The following is a 12,500-nucleotide window of genomic DNA, read 5'->3' on the forward strand; positions in this document are numbered from 1 at the left end:
CACTGCTCTATATTCCCCTCACTGCTCTATATTACCCCATACAGCTCTATATTACCCCACACTGCTCTATATTACCCCATACTACTCTATATTACCCCACACTACTCTATATTACCCATACTACTCTATATTACCCATACTACTCTATATTACCCCATACTGCTCTATATTACCCATACTACTCTATATTACCCATACTACTCTATTTTACCCCATACTGCTCTATATTACCCATACTACTCTATATTACCCCATACTGCTCTATATTACCCCATACTACTCTATATTACCCATACTACTCTATATTACCCCACACTGCTCTATATTACCCATACTACTCTATATTACCCATACTACTCTATATTACCCATACTACTCTATATTACCCCACACTGCTCTATATTACCCATACTACTCTATATTACCCATACTACTCTATATTACCCCATACTGCTCTATATTACCCATACTACTCTATATTACCCATACTACTCTATATTACCCCATACTGCTCTATATTACCCATACTACTCTATATTACCCCATACTGCTCTATATTACCCCATACTACTCTATATTACCCATACTACTCTATATTACCCATACTACTCTATATTACCCCATACTGCTCTATATTACCATACTACTCTATATTACCCATACTACTCTATATTACCCCATACTGCTCTGTATTACCCATACTACTCTATATTACCCCATACTGCTCTATATTACCCCATACTACTCTGTATTACCCATACTACTCTATATTACCCCATACTGCTCTATATTACCCATACTACTCTATATTACCCCATACTGCTCTATATTACCCCATACTGCTCTATATTACCCATACTACTCTATATTACCCCATACTGCTCTATATTACCCCATACTACTCTATATTACCCCACACTGCTCTATATTACCCCATACTACTCTATATTACCCCATACTGCTCTATATTACCCATACTACTCTATATTACCCCATACTGCTCTATATTACCCCATACTGCTCTATATTACCCCATACTGCTCTATATTACCCATACTACTCTATATTACCCATCACTACTCTATATTACCCCATACTGCTCTATATTACCCCATACTGCTCTATATTCTCCTCACTGCTCTATATTCCCCTCACTGCTCTATATTACCCCATACAGCTCTATATTACCCCATACTGCTCTATATTACCCCATACTGCTCTATATTCCCCTCACTGCTATATTCTCAATGTTCTGTACTGTTCCTTTATTTGATGTGCGTGGCAACAGTATGAATCTGTTTGTTTGTCTGTGTCTGTTTTTTCATGCACTCTGACAGGTAAGAAAGAGCGTAAATCAGATTGTGGCGAGTGGCAGTGGAGCGTGTGTGTGGCTAACGAGGGTGACTGCGGTCTGGGCACAAGGGAGGGCACACGCACTGGCACTGACTGTAAACAGACCATCAAAACCCAGCGCTGCAAAATCCCCTGCAACTGGAAAAAACAGTTTGGAGGTGAGAAGCCACACACACACACACACACACACACACACACACACACAGGTATCATGTTAAATAAGCCTCCGTTGTGCAATAACAAGAAGGAGATTCTAACAGATTTGCCTTACTCTTGAATGACACGGCTGCTGTGAGAGCCAGAAACAAACTGGCAGAGTTTGCCACTGTGTGTGTGCGAGCGATTGTGAAAGCATATGCCACATTCCCTCGGGATTTGTAGTTATGCACATAAGCTATCAACAAACACTGAAACTGTAGGGTCTCTCTCTCTCTCTCTCTCTCTCTTTAGTAATATGAAACATGCCGTACAGAAAACCTCACTTTGAAAGCACATCAGGAAATTCAGATATAACGAAACATGATTGCACTATACTGCATGTTCTTCAGTTTTGAATCCTCTTGTGTAGATTTTTGTAGTTCAGCATTCTTGTCAGTGCAGTTTAGTGTTGAAGTGCTGCTTTTTTGTAGAATATTTCCTCTTTGAGTTTTAAGAGCTCTTTTTCACACCTGTCTCATTTTGAGGGTCTGGATGCAGGACAGCGGCCATTCAGCCGCAGGGCTCCTGCATGTAATTACATTCTCTCTGCCTTTAAATATGTCATTAGAGACAATTTTGTGCTTGATTGAAGCAGTTTAACCCGGATCCATTCCTGTAGAGAGAGATAGAAAGAAAGAGAGAGAGAGAGAGTGCTCACACACAGAGACAGAAAGAATGAAAGAAGAAATGTGAAGAGAAATAAAATGTTGAATAGGTGTTGAATTTTAAACACTGTCCAAATGACTATTGCATTTGTAATCATGGTTCTGAACTGATTTCATGGAGTGTTGTGTGTCTTTTGTAGGAGAATGCAAGTATGACTTCCAGGAATGGGGAGAGTGTGATTCCACCATGGGAATAAAGACGCGTACCGGCGTGCTGAAGCGAGCGCTGATGGATGCAAACTGCCTGAATACAGTCAGCACCACCAAACCCTGCGGCAAACCCAAGACCAAGCTGCAAGGTACAAACACACAAACACACTCATGCACACACGCACAAACATAAACACACACAAAGTAGTAATTTAACACGTGCAAAAAGTCACCACAACACACAAAAATTGTCTTACCTTGAGAAGGTGTGGCCTATTGTAGGTGTTGTTTTGCTCTCTCTTAGTATTGACCTGCACCTGTGTATAAACCTCAAGAGGTGCACTAGCGACTGACGCTAGAGGCTGTAGCCTTTAGCCTCCTTGTTAGCGACCCGCCGTCGATGCTGAAGACACCGGTTCGAGTCCCATACAGAGCGGGTAGAACAGGAGTGTTACAGTGGTGCCGTGACCCGGATGGGAGTGAGGTTTAGGCGGGGTGAGCGTAGCGGGAGTCGGCTGATAGATAGCTGTGCAATGTAGATAAACCTCACTCTCCTGACCTCAAGAGGGGCACTAGCTACTGACGCTAAGGGCTGTAGCCTTTAGCCTCCTTGTTAGCGCACCCGCCGTTGATGCTGAAGACACCGGTTCGAGTCCCATACAGAGCGGGTAGAACAGGAGTGTTACAGTGGTGCCGTGACCCGGATGGGAGTGAGGTTTAGGCGGGGTGAGCGTAGCGGGAGTCGGCTGATAGATAGCTGTGCAATGTGGATAAACCTCACTCTCCTGACCTCAAGAGGGGCACTAGCTACTGACGCTAAGGGCTGTAGCCTTTAGCCTCCTTGTTAGCGCACCCGCCGTTGATGCTGAAGACACTGGTTCGAGTCCCGTACAGAGTGGGTAGAACAGGAGTGTTACAGTGGTGCCGTGACCCGGATGGGAGTGAGGTTTAGGCGGGGTGAGCGTAACGGGAGTCGGCTGATAGATAGCTGTGCAATGTGTATAAACCTCACTCTCATGACTCAAGAGGGGCACTAGCGACTGACACTAGAGGCTGTAGCCTTTAGCCTCCTTGTTAGCACACCTGCCTTCGATGCTGAAGACACCGGTTCAAGTCCCGTACAGAGCGGGTAGAACAGGAGTGTTACAGTGGTGCCGTGACCCGGATGGGAGTGAGGTTTAGGCGGGGTGAATGTAACGGTGGCCAGCTGATAGATAGCTGTGCAATGTGTATAAACCTCACTCTCCTGACTCAAGAGGGGCACTAGCAAATGACGCTAAGGGCTGTAGCCTGTAGCCTCCTTGTTAGCGCACCCGCCTCCCATGCCGGAGATGCCAGTTCGAGTCCTGTACAGAGCGGGTAGAACAGAAGCCTAGTTTATTTGAAGTTATTGTTAATAATCAATTTGCCTATGGAGAAAAGAAAGAAAGAAAGAAAGAAAGAAAGAAAGAAAGGATGGATGGAAAGGAGTGTAATGGAGATGGATTTGGCTCTGTAATGGATTTGATGGCTCTTGCATCCTCCTCAAATTGATCAGGATTTGGACTGGAGCCCAAGTGCTGCAACCACCATGAAAGAGTTTAAAGAGCCGAATCCATCATCAAACATCAGGGGAATGAAGGTCTACTTGTCAGGGAAATACATTACTATACTAAATATCTGTTTTAACGTGGCTCAATGCATGTATTGCAGCAGTTTCCTGGTGAAATGAACCCTATAGGCACTACAAACATGGGCGGCTCCAGGGCTGGGCTACCGGGGCTTACGCCACGAATTCGTTCCATAAAGCTCCGAACATATTGATCATCTTTTTGTAGTGACGTCAGAAGTACCAGTGCATGTTATCAAGCTGATATGAAAACATATTACATTTAATTATACCACCACTCCCTATAAGAAGACTATGCAGTCTGCGTATGGCACCAACTCCCTAGGGGGGAACCATCTTACCCTAGGAGGGCACCAGACAGTCCTCCAGCTGCCCTTAATTGGATGTTATACATTATTCAAGGACCCGAAAGCAGTTGCGGAACACAGATGATCACTTCACGCTCATATCACACGAAATGTTTCCAAACATCTCTTCTTATTGACAAATTCATCCAGATCTGACAAGAGCCCTTAAAGGGACAGTTCACACAAAAATGACAATTCTCTCATCAGTTACTCATCCTCATGTCATCCCAGATGTGTATGAATGCCTTTCTTCTGCTGAACACAAATGAAGATTTCTTAGAAGAATTTCTCAGCTCTTTTGGTCAATGGTCAAATACAATGCAAGTGAATGGGTGCCAACATTTTAAAGCTAAAATATAAATAAAAATGTACATAAAAGTAATCAATAAGACTCTAGTGGTTAAATCAATATCTTCAGAAGCGACGTGATAGGTGTGGACGAGAAACAGAAAGCTTTCACTTTCTTCTTCTTGTGTTTTTGGTGATTCACCTTCTTCTATACATATCGCCCCCTGCTGGGCTGGAAGAAGAATGTTTTGCAAAAAATGACAAATATTGATCTGTTTCTCACCCACACCTATCATATCCCTTCAGAAGACATGGATTAAACAACTGGAGTCTTATGGATTACTTTTATGCTGCCTGATGTGCTTTTTGGGGCATCAAAATGTTGGCACCCATTCACTTACATTGTATGGACCTACAGAGCTGAAATATTCTTCTAAAAATCTTCATTTGTTTCTGCAGAAGAAAGAAAGTCACACATCTGGGATGGCATGAGGGTGAGTAAAAATTAGCAGAGAGGTAAATAGGTAAACCCAGTAAAGGCCATCTCACTTGTTACCGTGTCCCTCAATATGGCAGGCCGGAGGGGACATTGTATCGTTCACCGCAAGACAATGCGACATTTCTGCGTGTCATTTCTGCGCTACTAACAAGATTTTCTCCACATGTTGATTATTTTGTGTGGGATCTTAAGAACTTCAGACCCGTGACGAGTTCAGACACGACTGCAGACTGCAGGTGTTGATGAGAAATATTGACTTTTTGACCTATAATACAGTTTTAGCAACAGGTGATTTTACCCAGCGCTCTCTCTCTCTCTCTCTCTCTCTCTCTCTCTCTCTGTTTCTGTCTGGTAAATCACAAAGAATGGTAATTAAACAAAGTTCAGGTTCATTTGATATTGTGATGAGATTTATTTTTGGGTTTATTTCACTTTATTACACTTGTTCTGTTCTCGGTCAAAAATGACCGGCCATTGGGAATGTATGGATTTGATTACCAAATACATAAATATTAAGAGTTCAGGAGCATCCCGATCCTTTAAATGAGCACAAACAGTATGTGGATGTGTGTTTGCACATACAAAGTTCTCATACATGCATACACACACACAAACATACATGTACACACACAACTACACTCACACACAAACATACATGTACACACACACACACACACACACACACAAACATACATGTACACACACAACTACACTCACACACAAACATACATGTACACACACAACTACACTCACACACAAACATACATGTACACACACACACACACACACACACACTCACATACACATACACACACACACACACACAAACATACATGTACACACACAACTACATACACACACATACACACACTCACACACACACACACACACAAACATACATGTACACACACACACACACACAAACATACATGTACACACACACACACACATACACACAAACATACATGTACACACACACACACAAACATACATGTACACACACACACACACACACACACACACACACACAAACATACATGTACACACACAACTACATACACACACACACACACACACAAACATACATGTACACACACAACTACATACACACACACTCACACACATTCACACACACATACACACACACACACACAAACATACATGTACACACACAACTACATACACACACACACACACACACACACACAAACATACATGTACACACACAACTACATACACACACACTCACACACACTCACACACACACACACACACACACACACACATACACACACACACACACACACACACACATACCCGATTGGGGGCCGGGCATGCATAGTCACAGCCCCGTCCCGCCCTCCTCCTCACAATCTACTCATCATATGTGTTGTGTTTAATTTATTTCAGATTCACGGAAACCAAAACGAGATGGAAAAAAGAGGGAACGGAGCCCGACAGACTAGAGAGGAGAGGAGCGGCTCTTTCCCCCTCCGGCAGAGAGACGGATATAATGGCCTTCACGAGAGGAACAAATCATTTAGTTTTCTGTCTAACAGAAGATTTTTAAATCTTTTATAGTTTTCAGCTGAATAATGAATAAAAGATCCGGAACACAAATATTGTGCTTAACCTTCTAATGCGCTCCGGACCTTCAGGGTCGGACATTTAAATGAAGCTTCTTGTTTAAAGGGGAAATGATTGACTCACCCTCATGTCATTCCAAACCTGTTTCAAAAGAGATATTTGGAAGAATGTTCACGCTGCTTTATCCATACAGCGATGTGAAGGAGAATGGATGCTGTCGAGCTCCAAAAAGGGCAAAAATCATCATATAAGTACCATAAAGTCGTATATTCCCGGTCTTCTGTAGCCATACGATAGTGTCGATGCACAGTTTTGATGTTACAGATGTCCATTCCTGGTATGAAGAATTGAATTTGGTAATTTGGTTTTCACTAACGGCATGGATCATTTTCGACATTTAAGATGTCATTCATTTCTCTCCAATTTATTAAATGGCTAAAATCCAAAACTAGCATGTTCCCTATTTTTTTTTACTTTTTTAAAAAAAAAATTTTATATATATTTTTTTATATTTACGCATTTCGATTGACATTTTTTTAAAATGCAATTAGATTGAGTAATGCAAAAAAAAAAAATTGTAATTATTTTTTTTTATATTTAAAGTTTTATTCATTTATTTTAGTTACAAATTAAACAATTATATTTAATGGAATTTAAATGCAATCTTAAAAATTGGCTGAAATATTTTTTGGAGTGTCGAAATACGTTTACCAGTAAAGATAAAAAAAAAATACAATATTTTAATAGTTTATTTGTTTATATCAACAACATATATTTATTTTTCACTGGGTAGAAGCGCATTGCCATTTCAACGCCCATTTCAATTATTTTAAGATTTATGCATTTTAATTTCACAATAAAATTAAATACAATTTAAATGATTAATCTTTAATAAAACATCTAAATATTTTAAATGTAATAACATTTAGTTAAACATTACACAATTCAGTTTGATCTCTCAGAGAAATGTAAAAAATACGCTAATATATATATATGTATTAGGGCTGTCGATTTAACAAATTATTTAATTTATAAAAAATGACGCGTTAAAAAAATTTACGCAATTAATCGCAATGCCCGCGGACCGTAATAAGGAAGAGTCCTGAGAAATGCTTGCAGTACCACCTGTTTACTCCAGAGGGCAGTAAGTGGAACTCCAGCTGTGTGAGCAACGCGCAGTTTATACAGTGAAGAAACACTTCAGCAGAACAACACAAACGTGTGTTACATTCTTGTGTTCAAACACTTGATGGAGCGCAAATCTGAACTAAGAGATCTCAAGATGTGTTTTAAGTATTAAACTATATTTAACTTCACACAGTGACCTATAAATGTATGTTTATGACGCAACGTACCCGAGACGCGACACAAGCATGTCTGACGCAGGTGTCCTTAAACAAGCCCTCATAATAAATCTCTGATTGATAAATTCACTTGTGTAATGGATTACTGTGTGCCAATGATTGACTTATGATCAATAATATGGTCGTAAACAATACATTGTATTCTAAAGCCGCTTTTTGTCTTATCAATGATGAACTCTTCTGCCACTTTCAGCGCTTGACAGCTTCCATTTTTGGGTGAACTATCCCTTTAAGGAACAGCCTCCGTCTCCGGTGAACAGACCTTGTTCACAGTAACACCATTTTTTTTTATTTGTAACGTGGATGAAAACGAGGTTGTGAGGGATAGACTTGCCACTCTCGCCATCTCTTAGATCACATGACTCCAGTCAGGTCTCCTTAGCAACCAAATTGGCCCGGTTGCTAGGGATGGTAGAGTCACATGGGGTAACCTCCTCGTGGTGGTGATTAGTGATTCTAGCTCTCAATGGGGCGTGTGGTGAGTTGTGTGTGGATCGTGGAGAGTAGCATGAGCCTCCACATGCTGTGAGTCTCCTTAGCAACCAAATTGGGCTGGTTGCTAGGGAGGGTAGAGTCACATGGGGTAACCAAATTGGGCCGGTTGCTTGGGAGGGTAGAGTCACATGAGGTAACCAAATTGTCCTGGTGTCTAGGGAGGGTAGAGTCACATGGGGTAACCAAATTGTCCCGGTTGCTAGGGAGAGTAGAGTCACATGGGGTAACCAAATTGTCCTGGTTGCTAGGGAGAGTAGAGTCACATGGGGTAACCAAATTGGCCCGGTTGCTAGGGAGAGTAGAGTCACAAGGGGTAACCAAATTGGCCCGGTTGCTAGGGAGAGTAGAGTCACATGGGGTATCCAAATTATCCCGGTTGCTAGGGAGAGTAGAGTCACATGGGGTATCCAAATTGGCCCGGTTGCTAGGGAGAGTAGAGTCACATGGGGTAACCAAATTGTCCCGGTTGCTAGGGAGAGTAGAGTCACATGGGGTAACCAAATTATCCCGGTTGCTAGGGAGAGTAGAGTCACATGGGGTAACCAAATTGGCCCGGTTGCTAGGGAGAGTAGAGTCACATGGGGTAACCAAATTGGCCCGGTTGCTAGGGAGAGTAGAGTCACATGGGGTAACCAAATTATCCCGGTTGCTAGGGAGAGTAGAGTCACATGGGGTAACCAAATTGGCCCGGTTGCTAGGGAGAGTAGAGTCACATGGGGTAAGCAAATTGGCCCGGTTGTTAGGGAGAGTAGAGTCACATGGGGTAACCAAATTGGCCCGGTTGCTAGGGAGAGTAGAGTCACATGGGGTAACCAAATTGTCCTGGTTGCTAGGGAGGGTAGAGTCACATGGGATAACCAAATTGGCCCGGTTGCTAGGGAGAGTAGAGTCACATGGGGTAACCAAATTGGCCCGGTTGCTAGGGAGAGTAGAGTCACATGGGGTAACCAAATTGGCCTGGTTGCTAGGGAGAGTAGAGTCACATGGGGTAACCAAATTGGCCCGGTTGCTAGGGAGAGTAGAGTCACATGGAGTAACCAAATTGGCCCGGTTGCTAGGGAGAGTAGAGTCACATGGGGTAACCAAATTGGCCTGGTTGCTAGGGAGAGTAGAGTCACATGGGGTAACCAAATTGGCCCGGTTGCTAGGGAGGGTAGAGTCACATGGGGTAACCTCCTTGTGGTCGTGATTAGCAGTTCTCGCTCTCAATGGGGCGTGTGGTGAGTTGTGTGTGGATCGTGGAGAGTAGCATGAGCCTCCACATGCTGTGAGTCTCCTTAGCAACCAAATTGGCCCGGTTGCTAGGGAGGGTAGAGTCACATGGGGTAACCTCCTCGTGGTGGTGATCAGTGGTTCTCTCAATGGGGCGTGTGGTGAGTTGTGTGTGGATCCTGGAGAGTAGCATGAGCCTCCACATGCTGTGAGTCTCCTTAGCAACCAAATTGGCCCGGTTGCTAGGGAGGGTAGAGTCACATGGGGTAACCTCCTCGTGGTGGTGATTAGTGGTTCTCTCAGTGGGGCGTGTGGTGAGATGTGTGTGGATCCTGGAGAGTAGCATGAGCCTCCACATGCTGTGAGTCTCCGCGGTGTCATGCACAACGAGTCACGTGATCAGATGAAGTGGAGGCAACTGAGACTCGTCCTCCACCGCCCGGATTGAAGCGAGTAACCGCGCCACCACAAGGACCTACTAAGTAGTTAGAATTGGGCGTCCCAAATTGGGGATAAATATAAATAAATGGCATTGCTCTGAATAAGGTATCTTGCTCTAATGTCTGATTTAAAGGGACAGTGTACTATTCCAATGAATTACTTCAGCTGTACAAGAAGACGGATAAAACACAGATAGACTCAAACTAATATGTGTTCCTATTAAAGATGGATTTCTGATTGATGTAGCATAATATCCCAGTCAATAAAACCTCTAATTCATCCATATAAGCACGCTTCAGATTTGTGTCCTCATGTGTTAATGCTAAAATGAACAACACACACAGAAATATTTATCATAACACTTTTATTTGCTAGAATTCTTCTTTAAAATGAAATCTCACAACACAGCAAATCTTATAATTACACTTTGTTACTGTTTCATCGTGATCAATGATATACAATCCCGAATTCTGTACCCTAGTAAAGTTCAAGAACATTCATATTAATGAATAAACACTTTATTTACACTTCCGCTGTGCTACACATGTAGAATGTCGACTATATATATATTATACAAACATTAAGCTGATAACAAACCCACAGATCTACCAAACGGAAGCAACGACTCACTGAATAGAAACCACGACACTAAATATTTGTCAGTATTTACACCGGCCACTGGGGGGAGCTGTCCCGCACGATTTCACCCGCCAACACCCTCGGAACGACCCGAAAACCAGCAGAATTTTTTTAAAATAATTTTTTGGCATATTGATTACTTTTGTTCCTCGGGTATGAGGCATACGAATGCAGACACATTTTAGGGGCGGTTCACACGAGATACGTCTTGCGTTCCATCTGCGCCATTGTCGGTCTTCGTGCGTCAAACAGACGTCTTTGGCGTTGTTTTTCGGTGTCTTGTTGCACAACAGCCACGTTGTAAGCAGTGTCATAGTTTAACTTATATAAAACGTGACATTCCTTTTGATTATTCGCTTATTTGTTTTTTGAACGCAAGATCACGTCTTCTGAGTGAACAGCCCCTTAAAGGGACAGTTCACCCAAAAATTAAAATTCTCTCATTATTTACTCACCCTCATACCATGACAGACGTGTATGACTTTCTTTCTTCCGCAGAACGGAAATGAAGATTTGTAGAGGGATATCTCAGCTCTGTTGGTCCATACAATGCAAGTGAATGGGTGCCAAACTCTGAATCTCCAAATAGCACACAAAGGCAGCATACAAGTAATCCCAAAACCAATTGGATCATTAAAAATACATGGATTAAACCATTGGAGTCGTGTGGATATCTGTTTACGCTGCCTTTATGTGATCTGTGATGTGATTTAGATCTTCGAAATTCTGGTCACCATTCACTTGCATTGTAAGGACCTACAGAGCTGAGATATTCCTCTAAAAGTCTACATTACTGTTCTGCGGACTAAAGTAAGTCACACATCTGGGATGGCATGAGGATGAGTAAATGATCAGAGAATTTTCATTAATGGGTGTACTGTCCCTTTAAACCCAGAACATACTATACACAAATGAACACAGATGCATTCTCAGCGTTGCCACAAGGGGCATTTGGATGGGCACAGGCCCACCCTTGGCTACGCCACTAGCTTGAAGCAGTCCTCTGAAGTATTTCCTTGCCAACTTCCTATTAATAAACCAAGAAAAGAAAATCAGCAACTTTGAAATCAAGCAAGTGTGGAAAAAGTCTGTTTTTGTTGCTATGGCCACCACCAACTTCCATAAAGTCATTTCGATATTTTTTCTTCATGCCATTTTCCGGCTGGTTTCATGTCACCGTATGGATCGGTTCATTTGTGCGGCAATCCGATCAGACTGCGATTCCCACTTCATACATGTTTCATACAGAATCACTTTACATATTAATATTGATCAAAACATGAAATAAAAGCACATCTGTGTTGTGTGTTTTGTGTGTTGTGTGTGTTGTGTGTTTTGTGTGTTGTGTGTTTTGTGTGTTTTGTGTGTTGTGTGTGTTGTGTGTTTTGTGTGTTGTGTGTTTGTCAGTAGGTTGGTGTTAGTGTGTCTTTGGCTGCCGTTGTGCTGCGTAACGGCTGTGAGCACGCGTGACCTCCATCACACACTAACTTTGAGATTTACACAGAATGTCTTTGATACTTTCTCTTTGCGCACACACACACACTGATAGATACACACTATGTACACACACTGCAGTTACATACCATGCACGAAACACACGTGAGAGGCTCCAGGGATAACACACACACGTAAACACTTTATCTGCACTATCAC

At 42.4% G+C, this 12,500-nt stretch overlaps 2 protein-coding genes across 2 annotated transcripts in view; one reads left to right on the top strand and one right to left on the bottom strand.

Annotated features, from left to right (window-relative positions):
- The window catches only part of LOC127639052 (pleiotrophin-A-like), a 34,743-nt gene extending 27,536 nt beyond the window's left edge, over positions 1-7,207 (top strand). The window contains exons 3-5 of the mRNA XM_052120879.1: positions 1,338-1,511; positions 2,357-2,515; positions 6,520-7,207. Of these exons, the coding sequence (XP_051976839.1) occupies positions 1,338-1,511; positions 2,357-2,515; positions 6,520-6,575 (389 nt within the window). The 3' untranslated portion in view covers positions 6,576-7,207. The remainder of the gene's footprint in view (positions 1-1,337; positions 1,512-2,356; positions 2,516-6,519) is intronic.
- A 192-nt stretch (positions 7,208-7,399) lies between these two features.
- LOC127639046 (uncharacterized) lies at positions 7,400-10,495 on the bottom strand. The gene is made up of 2 exons (XM_052120870.1): positions 10,039-10,495; positions 7,400-9,885 (listed from the first exon to the last, which is right to left on the bottom strand). Exons 1-2 carry the CDS (start codon positions 10,146-10,148, stop codon positions 8,517-8,519), a joined length of 1,479 nt encoding a protein of 492 aa, XP_051976830.1. The 5' UTR covers positions 10,149-10,495; the 3' UTR covers positions 7,400-8,516.
- Between the last annotated feature and the right edge of the window lie 2,005 nt (positions 10,496-12,500).

Source organism: Xyrauchen texanus, chromosome 47 (genome assembly GCF_025860055.1).
Source record: "Xyrauchen texanus isolate HMW12.3.18 chromosome 47, RBS_HiC_50CHRs, whole genome shotgun sequence".
Taxonomy (NCBI): Eukaryota; Metazoa; Chordata; class Actinopteri; order Cypriniformes; family Catostomidae; genus Xyrauchen; species Xyrauchen texanus.

Coding starts and splice junctions, on each gene's coding strand:
- LOC127639046 (XM_052120870.1), bottom strand. CDS start 10,148: ATGACACCGCGGAGACTCACAGCATGTGGAGGCTCATGCTACTCTCCA. Junction 9,886..10,038: donor CTAATCACCACCACGAGGAG/GTTACCCCATGT, acceptor CACCACGAGGAG/GTTACCCCATGTGACTCTAC.